We start from the raw sequence: 16,816 nt of genomic DNA on the forward strand, positions 1-16,816 counted from the left end.
CGGGCAAGCAGCACCGCCGGGTCGCTATGGCCCGGTCTCCGCGGGTCCCTACTCGGGACGGGCGGCCAGGGAGTCCCCGCGGCTCCACCTGCAGGAGCACCCGCGTGAAATCCGTCCTACCCCAGCGTGTTCATTTTGATCTGTTCGTTTGTTCCTTTGTTAGAGGGTGCGTCTCTCCGGAGAGGGACAGAGAAGAGAGCACTGGCAACGGGGTGTGGTCGCCTCAGTCCCCTCTCCCTCTCCCTCCTTTCAGGATTTGGGTCACCCGCGCACGTACCTGCGGTGGCTCTCAAGCTGCTGGGTCTGGGACTTGAACTGCGTGGTCGGCCCTCTGGCATCCAGCTGCCTTAACCACTAGGCCACGGGGCTAGCCCAGTCTGCCTTTATGTAAATACAGCGAATTTATGAGTGGTGACTTTTGTGTACATATGCTCCCTGAGACAGACAGAAACCCCACGGGGTGGTCCTCTGCAGTCCCTGCCCTTCTCCGTTTGGCCCACGCGTGACCGGTGCTTTTCTCAAGCCTGGACCCAGACTGCTCAGGGACCACCTCCCTGGCCGGCTCTCAGAGGGATTCTTCTGCCGAGGATCACACCAGTCATTCAAAATCCTGGTCTGGGGGACCAGCAGGTGGCGCAACTGTTACATCCGGGACTCCCATTAAGTCAATCGTGGTTCAAGTCCCGGATTTGGCAGTTTAAAACTCACACCAGGCATGTGCGCATGTGTGCCCAAAACCGCAAGAGGAGGATGGAGGAGAAAGGGTTGTGGTGTGGCTATCCCCCCAAGGGGTGATTTCTCACTTCGTCTTTCTTTGTCTCTCTGGAGAATGCACATGCCCTACACCAAAAATCTCTCTCTCAAAAAAAATATATATATACATAGGGGCAGGACCAGCAGGTGGTGTAGTGGTTAAGCCTGGACTCCCACATGCCCCACCACGGTTCCAGTCCCAGACTGGACAGCTTGAAAATCACCCAGGCACGTGTGCATGCCCAAAATCTCAAGGGAGAATGGAGGAGAGGGGATTGTGGTACAGCAGGTGATTTCTCATGGTCCCTCTCTCTGTCTCTGTCTCTCTCTGATGAGCGTGAGTGCCCTACAGCAGAAACTGTGGGCAGAGTAGTTAGTTGCTACACAGAGGAACCAGGACCCCCTGGGTGACCAGGATGGGAGCCCGTCCCCCAGCTTCACAAGTGGCACACGCAGGCACACACAGACACGCGTGTGTAGGATGATGGGATGGGGAACTGGAGGGAAGAAGATCACACGTGACCAGGTCCCGTTGGGGTTCTCTCTCTCACGCGTGCGCATGCAGGCGTTTAAAGAAGAGAAGTAAGTAGCGACAGCTTTCTGAGGGTGTCTCGGGCAGCTCTTCCAGGAGGAGGGAGGTGCTGTCTGAGGTGCCCTCCAGGATCCCTCCGTCCAGGATGCCCTCCAGGATGCCCTCCAGCTGAGGGCCTGTGACCTTGACCCTGTGGGCAGGTCTGTTCAACCCAACCTCCTTCCTGGTCCCCATTCTGCATGAATAGCTGACCCACAGGGGCAGACCGGATGTGAGGCCCTGAGGCTTACACATATATATTCAAAGAGCCTTCTTGGGGTCAGCAGGTGGCATGGTGGTTAAGGACAGTGGACTCCCATATGGTGGACTGTGGTTCAAGTCCTGGACCTGGTGGTTTGTTTTCTCTCTCTCTCTCTCTCTCTCTCTCTCTCTTTCTCTCTCTCTCTCCCCTCCCCATCTCTGGTAAAATTAAAATAAATAAATGGGAACAGCAAATGGCATCATGGCTATGTCATTGGACTCTCATGTAGTCAACTGAGGTTCGAGTCCTGGACCTGGTGGCTTAAAACTCATGCCAGGTGCATGTGTGTGCGTGCCCAAGATCCCGAGAGGAGAATGGAGGAGAAGGGATTGCGGCGTGACCATCCCCCTGGGGGATGATTTCTCGCTTTCTGTCTGTTTGTCTTTGTTTTTCTGGCGAGTGCACGCGCCCTATAGTAAAAACCTCAAAAAAAAGTAAATAAAGTTCAGTAAGTTTTTTTTTTTTTTTTAATTTTTTCCATAGAGAGCCTTCTTAAACATTTTTTTTTTTTTTTTAATTTTTTCCAAAAAGAGCCTTCTGAAAAAAGAATGGAGACTCTAACGCACACCCTCCCTGAGTGGGAAGCTTCCGCGGATGAACCGTAAGCCTGCAGCCTGGTCTGTGCTACAACTCCGTGGTTTTCTCTTCTTTGTCTGAACCTTTTGCCCTTCCCTTCCCTCCCCCTCCCTTTGCCCCACTGAGGGGGGTTGGAGCCCAGGGGCAGCAGTGAGGGCTGAAGGCAGAGTCAGCAAACAGGGAGGCAGCGGGCAGTGGGAGCCAGGGCAGTGGGAGCCAGCTCACAGACCGTGTGGACCGCAGCGGGGTCTGGGTGCAAACTCTCAGGTTTCAGGTGTTGGTAGACACATCCGTAAGAAGATATAAATGCGTGTGTGTGTATTTACATGTATTTCTTTAAAGACGTATGTATTTATTTATTTGCCATAGGACACGTGCACTCAGCGGGGATAGAGAGATAAAGTGAGACAGCAAGCCGCCAGGTCCGGGACTCCGCCACAGTCGACCACATGGGAGTCCAGCACCTTCGTCACCACGCCACCTTAGGCCCGTGCGTCCCTCACTAGCACACAGCACTGTGTCGGGCGTGTACCCGTGTGCAGAAGCAGCGGGCGTGCCTGGTGCCGAGATCGGGGCTTCCCCTGAGAGGCCGCGCTCCCGGAGGCCATCACAGGTGGGACATGGAGTTACAGAGGCGCCCACAGGGCCGGCTGGTGGTATGGTGGGCAAGGGGCCCGACCCCACGCAGCCGCTGTGCAGTTCCAGTACCAAAACCGGAGGCTTGAAAAATGTACCTGGTGCACGTGCCCAAAACCAAGAGGAGGGTGGAGGAGCGGGGCTGCGGTGACCACCCCAGGAGAGTCCGTCTCCTCTCTGTCTCTGTGTCTGTCTCCGTGGCAAATGCACACGCCCTTCAGCAACACAATTTTTTTTTAAATGAACCTAGAACAGTCTGTTACGCTTACTTCTTTCTTTCATGAGAGTGAGAGACAGAGAGAAAGAGAGAAAGACAAACAACACAGTCACTCGACAGTCTCAGAAGCCGTCCCGCACCGCCCCTCCCCTGCCTGCCCCGCCAGCCAGGCTCCGGCACCGGCCCGGCACGGACAGCCCAGGGAATTGAACCCGCGACCTCCCGTGCAGATCCGGTACTGCCCCAGCAGTGCGTCACCACTGCACACCGTGTTGCCGGAACCTAGAGTATCGTACTGTGTGGCAAAGTCAGGGAGTGCTCAAAACTGGGGACTTCAGGAGACGGCTCAAGGGCTTCCTGTGGCCGGATCTGGACTCATGTGTGTGAAGCTGAAAACGGATTATGGATTCCAGGCCGCCAACCGCACTGCCAAGACAGTGTAGGGACCAGACACTTTCTTCCCCTGCTCTGAAGTCTGAGTCCAAGTCGGCTGAACTGAAAACAGACTGACTGGGCCAGATGATGCGTGGTTGAGGCGCTGGATCCCTGATGCCGACTCGCAGTTCAAGTCCTGGACCCACACTCGAACGTGCGTGTGCACCCCACATCCCAAGAGAATGGAGAAAGGAGTGCTGCATAGCCATCGCCATCCCCCCGGGGGAGATCTCTCTCTCTCTCTCTCAAAACTAAAAAAAGGAAAGAAAATAGATGGACTAGGGACCAGCAGTTAGCATAATGGCTATGTCGCTGGACTCCAATGTAGTTGACTGTGGTTTGTGTCCCGGACCCGGTGGCTTAAACTCACACCAGGCGCGTGTGCGTGTGTGCCCAAGATCCCGAGAGGAGAATGGAGGAGAAGGGATTGCGGCGTGGCTATACCCCAGGGGGCGATTTCTCGCTTTCTGTCTCTCTGTCTCTCTCTGTCTCTCTGGTGAGCACACAGGGCCTATAGCAAAAACCTCTCCAAAAGAAAAGAGATTAATAGGAGAAACCATGGATTTGGTGACATGCATGAGCCCGGGAGTCACTCGCGTGCCCCACAGGGGATGCCTCCTCACAACTGCGGGGCTGGGGGCACTTGCACGGGGACAGTAAATGATTTTTAGGAGAGAGGAATGGGCCTGGGGACACACACTGGCCTGGGGCAAAGTCCAGCCAGGCTCGCAGGGAGATGTTTGGTTTTCGGTCTCCCCTCTGTGTTATGAGTTTGATGTGGTTAATGAAACTGCCGCGAACAGACTGGACGCGGTTGTGTTCTCCTGCAGATCCGGCCCTCCTGCAGATAAGGGAGCTTCAGAGAAAAGCCCATCTGGTCCTGTCCAAGCTCCCAGAGAAATGCAGGGCCAGGGAGGGACGAGGGGAGATCAGGAGTCCTCGGTTTTGAGGCGATTTCTTTCCTTCGGAGTGTCAGGGATCATTTCCGGAGCCCCAGGGTCTCCGCCTGTTGGGGTCTGGGGCATGCGCAGACTCACACCCATGTTCCTCAAGCCACTGCAGCCGGGATTCAAACCATGGTCGGGGGGATCTGGCCACAGGCGAGCCAGAGATGACCAACTTTACTGTTTGTTTGGTCACTGAGTTTCTGCATAATTTGATACAGGGTAATAAAGGACTGAAACAGTGGGGCCAGCAGAGGGCACAATGGCTACGGCATTGGGCTCCCACATAGTCGACCGCAGTTTGCATCCCGGACTTGGTGACTTAAAACTCACGCCAGGCATGTGTGCGTGCATGCCCAATCCCAAGAGGAGAATGGAGAAGGGATTGTGGCTATCCCCCTGGGAGGTGACTACTCACTTTCTGTCTCTCTGGAGAGCACACACACCCAAAAACTCTTTCTTAAAAAAAAGGGGGGGGGGAACCAGCAGTTAGCGTAATGGCTATGTCACTGGACTCCCATGTAGTCGACTACGGTTCGAGTCCCGGACCCGGTGGCTTAAAACTCACGCCAGGCGTGTGTGCGTACTTGCCCAAGATCCCGAGAGGAGAATGGAGGAGAAGGGACTGCAGCATGGCCATCCCCCCTGGGGGGTGATTTCTCGCTTTCTGTCTCTCCGTCTCTCTCTGTCTGTCTGGCGAGCGCACGTGCCCTATAGTGAAAAACGTCTCCAAAAAAAAAAAAAAGCTCTCAAAAAAAAAAAAAAAAAAAAAAGACTGGAACAGTAACTGTCATAATAACAGTAGATTCAGACAAAAAGCTATAGATGTCAAAACTAATAGGTAAAGTTTCGATGCAGAATAATACTTTTTTTTTTTTTTTAAGATTTTTGTCATAAGGCACATGTGCTTGCTGGAGAGAGGCAGAGAGGAAGAAAGGAGAAGTAAGGAATCACCCCTGGGGGGTGGCCACGTGGCAATCCCTTCTCCATTCTCCTCTTGGACCTTTGGGCATACACACGCATGTTTTTCAAGTCACCGGGTCTGAGCTTCAAACCATGGAGTTAACCAAAGCCTTAAACACCCACACCAAGGTTGTTTTTTTTTTAGAGAGAGATTTTTGCTATGGGGCATGTGTGCTTGCTGGAGAGACAGAGAGACAGAAAGCAAGAAATCACCCCCCTGGGGGGATAATGCTGCAATCCCTTCTTTCCATCCTCCTCTCGGGATTCTGGGCACACACACACATGCACCCTGTGTCCGGGACTCGAACCACAGTTGGTCAAGTGGGAGTCCAGTGACGTAGCCATTACACCATCTTCTGGCCCTGACACCAAGATCTTTATAAGGAGAGAAAACATTTTTCTCTCTCTTTTTTGTTAGATTTAACTTCTTCCACGAGCGCAAGACAGTCACCTGACAGGATCTTCACTGCACAGCCCGCCATGGCCTCAGCCAGCCAGGGCCTGGGCACACCTGAACACACACCTGCAGGTACAGGGAAGCCCCAGGACTCGAACCCAGGGCCTGGCCGGTGCTTCGCCTCCCTCTGCGCCACTGCGGCTGGCCTGCCCCAGATGTTTACTCAGAGCGCCTCCCCACTGCACCGTTCGCGACCACGGCGGGGGCAGGGGACGCCACAGCAGCGCCTGGCTGGCGTCAGTGAGCACAGGACAGACCGACATAGTGCGCCACCTGCTGGTCCACATCCCACACGTGGTGGGGACACTGGGGCGTGTGCTGGTGTCTGTGGTGTAAAACCTCCCACAAAGGTGGGGCTGGCAGGTGGCGTGCGGGACTCCCACATGGCCGACCATGGTTTGAGTCCCGGACCTGGTGGCTTGCTTTCTCATTTTCCCTTTCTCTCACGCTCTCTCTCCCTGTCCCTCTGGTCAAATTCAAATAAACAAATAAAGTTAAATAAAATAAATTATTTAAGAAGGAAAAAAAAAACTCCCACAAAGGGCCAGCCAGTGGCCTAGTGATTGAACAGCTGGATCCCACATGGCCGACTACATGGACCAGGTGGCTTGAAAAACACACCAGATACGTGTGTGTGTGTGTGTGTTTATGGCCAAACTCCGGAGAGAAGGAACTGCAGGGTGGCCATCCCCCCGGGGACTGAGTTTACCCTCTCTCTCTCTCTCTCTCCTCCCCTCCACCCTATGGCAAATTATTTATTTAATTTTATCCATTTTTAAATTAATTAATTAATTTAAATTATTTCTAATTTTATTTATTCACTTACTTATTTTATTTTGACCAGAGAGACACACACACAGAGAGAGAGAAAGTGAGAAAGCAAGCCACCAGGTCCAGGACTCAAACCGTGGCCAGCCACGTGGGAGTGTCCAGCACCTTAACCACTACACCACCTGCTGGACCCCATTATTATTACTTTAATTTGATCAGAGAGAGAGACACAGAGAGAGAGGAAGGAAAGTGATAAACACTCCACTAGGCCCAGGCCTCAAACTGCAGTCAGCCATGTGGGAGTCCAGTACCTCAGCCACCATGCCACCTGCCAGCACCAGCAAATTATTATTATTTTTTTTGAGAGGGTTTTTTTTTTTTACTATAGGGCACGTGCGCTCCCCAGACAGAGAGAGACATAGAGACAGAAAGCGAGAAATCACCCCCCAGGGGGGATGGTCACGCCGCAATCCCTTCTCCTCCACTCTCCTCTCGGGATCTTGGGCACGCACGCACACGCGCCCGGCGTGAGTTTTAAGCCACCAGGTCCGGGACACGAACCATGGTCGACTACGTGGGAGTCCAGCGACATAGCCATTACGCTAACTGCTGGTTCCCACCAGCAAATTATTTTTAAAGAAATATTTAACTCTATTTATTTGTTTGCTTATTTTAATTTGACCAGAGAGGGACAGAGAGAGAGAGAAAGGGAAAGCGGGAAAGCAAGCCAGCAGGTCCAGGACTCGAACTGTGGTCCGCCATGTGGGAGTGCCATGCCCATAACCACCACACCACCTGCTGGCCCCCAAGCCCCAGCAAAAAAAATATTTTTTTGGAGAGGTTTTTGCTATAGGGTGTGTGTACTTGCCAGAAAGACAGAGAGAGACAGAGAGACAGAAAGCGAGAAATCACCCCCAGGGGGGATGGCCACACCGCAATCCCTCCTCTTCCATTCTGTCCGGATCTTGGGCACACACGCACACGCACCTGGCGTGAGTTTAAACCACCAGGTCCAGGATTCGAACTGTGGTCGGCTACCCGGGAGTCCAGCGACAGAGCCCTTACGCTTGACAACAGGCTGAAGTTCAAGGGCTGGCCTGTTCTGTGCCCCTGGCGTGCCTCACTGAGGACAGGGCGTGGCTTCTGACAACTCCCTCACAACTAGTACTGGGCCCAGATCTCCCCATCAGGAAACTCTGGACCCGGCCCCACTGCCTGGGGTTGAGCTGCATCAATTCTCCTGACCACGGGGTTCAAACAAATGTGGAGGGGGCAGAGGAGAAGAGGGTACCGGTCTGTGCTGACTCGGGCGGGCTGAGAGGGTGCTCAGCTAATCACGGACCAGCTGGGCTCGGCCCATTTGCAAGGAGAGCGGGGAAGAGGGTGGTGTCAGGAATGTCACTCAGAGTTTCCGCCTCCAGCAATGGGTCAATGGGTGGCGATGTCACTGACCAAGATGGGTAAGGTCAGGAGAAGCGGAGAGCTGGGAGCCACGCCTAGTCACCCCTGAGGTCCCTCGAGTGCAGAGTGAGCCCACGCGTTAGGACTCACCAAGTCACTGGCGTTTACTTATTTACCTTTTAAAAGAATTATTTTATTTAACTTTATTTATGTATGTATTTATTTATTTTAATTTGACCAGAGAGGGATGGGGGTGGGGGGAGGAGTGAAAAAGCCAGCTGCCAGGTCCAGGATTTGAACCACGGTCAGCTATGTGGGTATCCAGCACCCCCAACGACCATGCACCTGCCAGCCCCAAGTCACTGGTATTTAAAAGCAAAGGGATGGGTGAGACCAGCTAAGAAACGTGCAGAGCGAGAAAAGGAGAGGGGAGAGCAGAGAACTCCAGAGACAGGAAGAGAGGAGCCCAGGACTGAGCCCAGAGGAGCCAGCGGGGATCAGGTGCGGGGGGCTCTGCTGAAGCCATGGTCGGGGAGGGCAGCCAGGACCCTTGGCGTCGCCGAGGGTGACAGGGATGTTTCAGCATGACTGGTCAGCTGATCGGCGTGTCTGACAGGTCCGATCAACACTGAGGCTATGACCTTCACAAGGTCAGGCTAGATACAGGAGTGGACTCGGGAAGGGGGGAGAACGATCCATGAGTGGTCAGGGACCGAGAGCAGATGGCTGGTGGGGAGCAGAGGGGAAGCCGTCTTCTCACACCGGCTTCTTCGCCAGCTTAGCGATGAACTCGGCCCATCTCACCTTCCACCGGCTATAAAAGGCGTTTTTCTCTGCCGTCGTCAGGGCGCTGTACCTGCAGGGAGCAGACAGCCCAGGTCAGCGCTAGGAGAGGCCAGGGAGCAGGGCAAGGCCTCCAGGTCACCTCAGGTCTTCCCCAGCCCCGAGCAAGAGTGGGCCGTGATGATGCGCCCGCCAAACCCCCGGGACCAGAGGCCTCTCTGGAACCTCTAGGAGAGGCAGACACCAGGTGGGACCTGGGAGGGACGGGCACTCACTTGATAGAGTTGATGATCAGCTTTTTGAGGGTCCTCAGGTCAGCCTCCTGGCCCCCAATGCCCATGAAGGCCTCGTAGAAATCATAGGACAAGCCCTTGGCACCAAAGATGGCGGGGTCGTCCGAGCTGATCACCATGGGCTGCCCGATGGCCATCAGGGAGGACACAGGGTGGTTTCTCAGGTCAGACACCAGTCTCAGAACCTGCCCAGGGGAAGCCAGGGGGCCATAAAAAGATTTGTCACAGGACCAGCAGGTGGCGTAATGGCTACATTGCTGGACTCTCATGTAGTTGACCGCAGTTCGAGTCCTGGACCCGGTGGCTTGAACTCACACCGGGCACGTGCACATGTGTGCCCAAGATCCCAAGAGGAGAGTGAAGGAGAAGGGACTGTGGCATGGCCATCCACTCTGGGGGTGATTCCTCACTTTCTTTCTCTCTCTCTGTCTTTCTGGTGAGCGCATGCGCCCTATAGTAAAAAACCTCTCTTAAAATAAAAACATGTGTCAGGAAGGAGGTGAGACCTTGAGCTCCCTGCTTATCCCTATCGCCATGAATATTGAGACAAGGAGGACCTCTGGGACAAGTTTGACCCAGGAGCAGAGCTGGGCCCTGGTGGTTAAGGTACTGGACTCCCACACGGTCAACAGTGGTTCAAGTCCCAGACCTGGCAGCTTACTTTCTCACTTTCCCTTTCTTTCTCTCTCTCTCTTTCTGCAGAGTGTGCATACACTGTAGCAAATTAGAAGATAATGAACAAATAAAATTAAATTATATAGATAATTCTTTTTTTTAAAGATTTCATTTTCTTTATTCTTTTTTTTTTTTTTTTTTGTGAGAGGTTTTTCACTATAGGGCGTGTGCGCTCTCCAGACAGAGAGAAACAGAGAGACAGAAAGCGAGAAATCAACCCCCCAGGGGGAGATGGCCACGCCGTAATCCCTTCTCCTCCATTCTCCTCTCGGGATCTTGGGCACGCATGCACACAAGCTCGGCGTGGGTTTTAAGCCACCGGGTCTGGGACGCAAACCGCGGTTGACTACGTGGGAGTCCAGCGACATAGCCATTACGCTAACTGCTGGTTCCCTCATTCATTTATTTTAATTTGACCAGAGAGAGACAGAGAGTGAGAGTGGGGTGGGGGAGAAAGCAAGTTACCAGACTCAGGACTGAAACTATGGTCAGGCATGTAGGAGTGGGAGTGTCTGGCACCTTAACCACCATGCCACGTGCTAGTCCTCCTCTTATTATTTTTTTTTTAAGAGAGATTTTTTTTGCTGTAGGGCACATGTGCTCACCAGAGAGACAGAGACAGAAAGCGAGAAATCACCACTCAGGGATGGCCACTCTGCAATCCCTTCTCCTCCATTCTCCTCTTGGGATTTTGGGCACACACGTACGTGCCCAGCGTGAGTTTAAGCCACCTGGTCTGGGACTCAAACCGCAGTTGAGTATGTGGGAGTCCAACAATGTAACCATTATGCCATCTGCTAGTCTTAAATAAATAATTCTTAAAAGAGAGAGAGAGAGATTTTTGCCATAGGGTGCGTGCACTCGCCAGAGAGAAAGTGAGAAACCACCTCCCCCAGGCGGGGAATAGCCACGCTGCAACCCCTTCTCCTCCATTCTCCTCTGAGATGTTGGGCACACACCCATGCACCCGGCATGTCTTTCAGGCCAGCAGGCCCAGGACTCAAACCGCGGGGTTGACCTGTGGGATCCAGCAGCTCAGCCCCCACATCTCCTGCTGGCCCCTCCTGGTGCCCGTCTTAGTTTTCTCCAAGTTTCATCGGCACAACAGATGCTTGGTCCAGCTCTCTCGGTCCAGTGCCGGGAAGCTCTCCTGAACAGGCGAGGCAGGCAAGGGGCACAGGCACCCCAGAAGCCGCTGGAAGCCTCAGCTGACAGCCCCTTCCCATCTCACCAGCCTTCCCAGCGTCACACTCACTTTGCAGTTTGGAGCAAAATGCTACCCACAGGGGACCCTTACTGCTGCCTGGGTATTCTGAGTGGTTTGGGCAAAAGGTCTCTGCTAAATCACTTTACTTTACTGACAGACGTGGGCGGGTAGAGGGACACAAAAAGCGAGTGGATTCAAGAGAGGATTCTCCAGAAGGAAGTCGGGGGACCGGAACAGAGGCCGAGGGAGGCGGGCATCGTTGGAGACCAGCCCCGGGGCACACCTGGTTGGAGATGGGGCAGACTTCTATGGGGATGTCCTTATACCAGGAGTCAGACCGGACCGCCGGGTGTCTGCTCATGGTGAACCCGTGGCCGATTCTGGTGGAGTTCAGCGGGAGGGCGTCCAGAAGGTTCTTGTCCACCCATGTGCCATGCCAGTCTGGGAACAAACGGAGAGTCTTCAATAGGGGATGGACGGGCTGACCTCGGACCTCCGAGATAAAGGCTCCAGAGCCCCCAAGCAAGAAGAGAGAAACTGACATTGATACAAATACACACACACACACACACACACACACACGCACACACGCACACACAAACACACACGCGCGCACATGCGGGCGCCTTTTAACAATTCTAAAGAAAGGTCTGTGTGCCTTTAATTAATCAAGTAATCAATTAATCAGATGAGGGAGTTGAAACCTACCGTAGGTTTTATAAATTGACCAAGGACACTCAGCAAATAAGTAGCAAACTGAGCTTCAGCCCTGGTGTGTCTGACTCCTCGTTATTCTTCCCCTTCAGGTTTGTTTCTAGAACTAATTTCTTTCCATTTTTTAAGTGTTTTTTGTTTGTTTGTTTGTTTGTTTTCCCTATAGGGTGTATGTATTCGCAAGAGACAAAAAGACAGATAAAGCAAGAAATCACCCCCCGGGGGGTGGGGGAGATGACCACGCCGCCATCCCCTCTCCTCCATTCTCCTCTCAGGATTTTGGGCACGCACACACGTGCGCCTGGCGTGTTTCAAGCCGCCAGGTCTGGGACTCAAACCATGGTGAACCCTGTGAGAGTCCAGTGCCTTCACCACTCTGCCACCTGCTGGCCCCTCTGGAGCTAATTTCTAGCAATGTCAGGGCTAAGATCTTCTCAGCACTGTGCAGACTCTTGTTTATAAAGTCGGCGTCACTGCTGTCTGCACGTATGTTGCTCTGTGTTGAACAGCCCTGGAGGCCTTACCAACCACGGCAGCACAGTGGCCATCCCCCATAACGCCACAAACGCCCTCGCAGCCCCCACCACACTGCAAGGTCCTCTCTGGAGAGTAAAACGACAGGTCCCGGCTTCCCCGGGCGTCCCTGCCAGGATCGTCCCAGTGCTGTTCCTCCCTTACAGAAAGACGCACTGAAGGAAAGGTCGCGTCTCCTGCCTCACTGACGCGGTCACACCTGAACGTGACACACTGTCCAGTGACAGAGGGGGACCAGTCCCGGAGCCGGCGAGCACAGTGGACTGCTCGTACAAATAAGGACCAGCCTCCCCGAGCCCTGCGTGTCCTTCCGCACCCACACGAGACCGGTCCATGCAGGACCCTGGCCCCACAGCTGGTGGCTATCATGTCATCACGTATGGTGACACGGCACCTGCACACGCAACCGTGCACGTCCTCCCGGCTCCCGGAAACCATCTCCACTTACTCCTGCCCAGCACAGCAGAAGTGCTGGGTCAGCAGCTTTTTTTTTTTTTTTTTGAGAGTTTTTTTTCACTATAGGGCGCATGCGCTCGCCAGACAGAGAGAGACATAGAGACAGAAAGCGAGAAATCACCCCCCAGGGGGGATGGTCGCACTGCAATCCCTTCTCCTCCATTCTCCTCTCGGGATCTTGGGCACGCATGCATACGCGCCCGGCATGAGTTTTAAGCCACCGGGTCCGGGATGCGAACCGCGGTGGACTACGTGGGAGTCCAGTGACATGGCCATTACGCTAACTGCTGGTTCTCGCTTTTTTTTTTTAAGACATATTTTTGCTATATGGGCGTGCGCTTGCCGGAGAGACAGAAAGCAAGATGGCCACGCCACCATCCTCCTCTGGCCTTTGGACACACACGCGCCTGACGTTGAGTTTTGAGCCCATGGGTCTGGGATGAGAACTGCGGTCGGCCATGTGGAAGTCCGCAATGTAACCATGACGCTACCTGCTGGCCCCAGTTTTGTTTCTTGTTTGTTTTTAGAGCTTTTTTCCTTATGACAAGTGTACTAGCTGGCGAGAGAGGGATACAGAGACGGTGAGGGGGAAAGTAAGAAATTGTCACAATCCCTTCTCCTCCATTCTCCTCCAGGGATCTTGGGTGCTCACATGTGCCTGGTGTGATTTTCAAGCCACTGGGTCTGAGACTAGAACCTCAGTCGACCATGTGGGAGTCCAGTGATGTAACTGCCAGGCCATCTGCTGGCCCTGTAAATAGCTGTTATACTGTAATATTTAGGGAATGAAGACAAGAAAAACTATATATGTTAAGTACCAATGCAACTAATTTTTTCCTTTTTTTTTTTTTCTTTTTTTTGCCATAGGGAGCATGTGCTCGCTGGAGAAAGACAAAGAGAAAGTGAAAAATCACCCCGCGGGGATGGCCACACTGCAATCCCATCTCCGTTTTTCTGTTGAGATTATGGGCACACACACATGTGCTCAGTGTGATTTGCAAGCCACCCAGTCTGGGACTCGAACCTCAGCCATGTGGGAGTCCAGCACCTTAGCCCCCCATACCACTGCTGACCCCTAAATACTTTCAATGTGCCTTTGATTGAGCCCGTGAATGCGGGCCTGCAGGTACAGAGGACCCACTATGCTCCTCTCACAGACAAAAGCGCCCTAACTGATCCGCACACAAACTAGGAAGAGTCTACTTTTCTGTTCGAAATAAAACTGAAGAATTTCCACTGCCGGTTCAGGCATATATTTTACATGACTCATCACTATTTAAAGATTTCTTCTTGGGCCAGCAGGTGCTGCAGTGGTTAAGGCACTGGATTCTTGCATGGCCGGCCACAGTTCAAGTCCCAGACCTGGTGGTTTGCCTTATCGCTTCCTATCTCTTTCTCTGTCTCTCTCTGTTGAATTTTAGAAGGAAAAAATGATAATAATAATTGGGACCAGCTGTTAGCATAATGGCTATGTCGCTGGACTCCCATGTAGTCAACTGCAGATCGAGTCCCGGATCCAGTGGCTTAAAGTCATGCTGGGTGCGTGTGCATGCATGCCCAAGATCCTGAGAGAAACATGGAGGAGAAAGGATTGCAGCGTGGCCATCCCCCCGGGGGGTGATTTCTCGCTTTCTGTCTCTCTGTCTCTCTCTGTCTTCCTGGTGAACGTACGTGCCCTATAGCAACAACCTCTCCAAAAAGAAACACAAATGATAATAAAAATAAATAAAATTAAATAAAGCATTCTTTAAAAAAAAAAAAAAGTCTTCTTTTCCTAGGCCATCCCCATAGCATAGTGGTTAAGAGAGCCAGATTTCATATGGACGACTCGGTTCAGATTCCGGCCTGTATGGCTTTAAAAATACACCAGTACATATGTGTACACGCCCAAGTTCCAACAGGATGGAGAAATGGATAAAAGTAAATCATGGGACCAGCAGTGAGCGTAATGGCTATGTCGCTGGACTCCCACGTAGTCGATCGCAGTTCGCATCCCAGACCCGGTGGCTTAAAACTCACGCCGGGTGCGTGTGCATGCATGCCCAAGATCCCAAGAGGAGAATGGAGGAGAAGGGATTGCAGTGTGGCCATCCCCCCCTAGGGGGTGATTTCTCGCTTTCTGTCTCTCTGGTCTGTCTGGCAAGTGCAACGCGCCCTAAGGCAAAAAAAAAAAAAAAACTCTTAAAAAATATAATAGAAATCACGGCATGGCCACACCCCATGTGGGGGGTGTTTCCTCCCTCTCTGTGTCTCGTTCTGGTGACTTAAGCTTTGGCATTTAAATTCATTCATTCAGGGCCAGCAGTGGTGTCACTACACCACCAAGTTAAGGAGCTGGACTCCCACACAGCCGACTATAACTTGAGTCCCAACCAGCAGCTTGAAACTCATGCCGGGTGCATGTGAGTGCATGCCTAAAATCCCAAGAGGAGAATGGAGGAGAAGGGATTGTGGTGTGGCCATCCCCCTGGGGGGTGACTTCTTGCTTTCTGCCTCTCTGGCAAGCACATGTACTCTATGGTAAAAATCTCTGAAAAATAAAATTCATTTATTCATTTTTTTAAAAAGATTTTTTCCTCTTATTTTAATATAAGGACATTGGATCGTCCAGTGACGTCGTGGCTAAGGAGGCTTGACCCCACATGACCAACGTGCTGTCCACATCCCAGATCCAGCCGCTTGGAAAGCACACCGGGCCCGTGGGTACGCATGCCCAGAATCCCGAAAGGAGGAATAGGGGACGGGCTAAGGTATCTCACAGAGAAGAGCGGGGCTGCTCGGGCAGCAGCGGGCTCCTCTCTGGCCCTGGCCCTGGAGTATGGCCTCCCAAGGTGGCGGAGCAGGCCCCAGCCCTTTCCAGACAGGAGGCATGGCCACACCCTGAGAGCGTGCTCATTCTGTCTTTCTCTGTCTCTCTCTGGAGAGCATACATACCCTCTAGCAAATTTTAAACATAAGGACATTACTTTTGGGTATTAAATGCGCAAGTGTTGGGCAAACTTTTCCCCAAGGGCCGTAAATGTTGGCACTTGGTCAGATCCTTGTTACACTGTCCCCTACTGCTAGAATTCTCTCACACGGGTAAGCGTGATCTTTTCCAGTAGGCCACAGCTCTGCAAGGTTATCACCCCACGCCCCACCGCCCACAGACAACTCTTCACAGCTCCCAGAGCAGGCTCGGATCTAAATGGGATAGGAATTGACTGGAAATGCGGGGAGGAGTTAATGCAAGAGGACCCTCGCTCTGAGAGACGGCGTGACAGAGACGGGAGCCTGCTGGGGCCACTCTGCCCCGCTGGCTGCTGAGGGACAGGTGCAGGCATCTGGCAGAGCGGCCCTCCTGGGCCAGGCCCCGTTCCCGAGCTTTTCCGTTTCACGGGGAAGGACCGCCAGATCTGCCGAGGGCTGACCTGTTTCAAGGACCAGGACATGGGAGGGGCTCGGGGACAAGGTATGGTCAGGCTGAGGAATCTCACAGAGAAGAGCGGGGCTGCTCGGGCAGCAGTGGGCTCCTCCCTGGCCCTGGCCCTGGAGTGTGGCCTCCCAAGGTGGCGGGGCAGGCGCCAGCCCTTTCCGGCAGGTTCCCACCGTGCGACCTTGGCAGGCCACCTCACTGCTCCAGAGGAGTCTCTTGTAAGAGATCAGCAGAACGGGGTCAAATCGGGGCTCCACGGCTCAGCGACCCAACCTCGCCCTGCTCCGATGTGGAGAGGAAGACACCTCCTCGCCAGACAGGGTGGGCCCTGGCAAGCACGCGTGTGGGTGGCAGGCACTGTGACCACGGGACCTGTCCCCACAAGGCTGTTGTCAGGATTAAATAAGGCGATGCGCAGGACAGGGCTCCAGAAGTAGAGGGCCAGGAAAGGCCGACGGCCGGTGACGCGAGCCTGGCACTCCCCACCCCAAGCCACGGTACCCAGCCATGGCGCCTCACCGGTCTCTCCAGCGTGGAAGAAGTAAGGCAGGTGGAAGCCGTGCTTGGCTGGCAGCATCAGGGCCTTCCTGTGGTGGTACAGGGAGTGGCCGGAGTCTTCTCGCCCCACCTGCAGGACAGAGAGAGGACGCAGGGACTTGTAGTGTTGCCAGTGCACCCCCAGCCTGTGACGCCCTTCCTTGTACCCTGCCACTGCTGTTTAAGACCTTTGTCACAGGGCCCTTTTTTTTTTTT

General features: G+C 53.4%; 1 protein-coding gene across 2 annotated transcripts in view; it reads right to left on the reverse strand.

Moving 5' to 3' along the window:
- Nucleotides 1–8,229: 8,229 nt before the first annotated feature.
- ADA2 (adenosine deaminase 2) overlaps nt 8,230–16,816 on the reverse strand; it is a 48,206-nt gene continuing 39,619 nt past the window's right edge. The window contains exons 7-10 of one of the 2 annotated variants that reach the window (XM_014591484.2): nt 16,583–16,691; nt 11,228–11,385; nt 9,045–9,247; nt 8,230–8,842 (exon numbers count right to left, since the gene is read on the reverse strand). In XM_014591484.2, coding sequence (XP_014446970.1) covers nt 8,743–8,842; nt 9,045–9,247; nt 11,228–11,385; nt 16,583–16,691 — 570 coding nt within the window. In that variant the 3' untranslated portion in view covers nt 8,230–8,742. The remainder of the gene's footprint in view (nt 8,843–9,044; nt 9,248–11,227; nt 11,386–16,582; nt 16,692–16,816) is intronic. The other variant, XM_027775656.1, reaches the window with a different exon arrangement.

Source organism: Tupaia chinensis, unplaced genomic scaffold (genome assembly GCF_000334495.1).
Source record: "Tupaia chinensis unplaced genomic scaffold, TupChi_1.0 Scaffold000578_2, whole genome shotgun sequence".
NCBI lineage: Eukaryota > Metazoa > Chordata > Mammalia > Scandentia > Tupaiidae > Tupaia > Tupaia belangeri.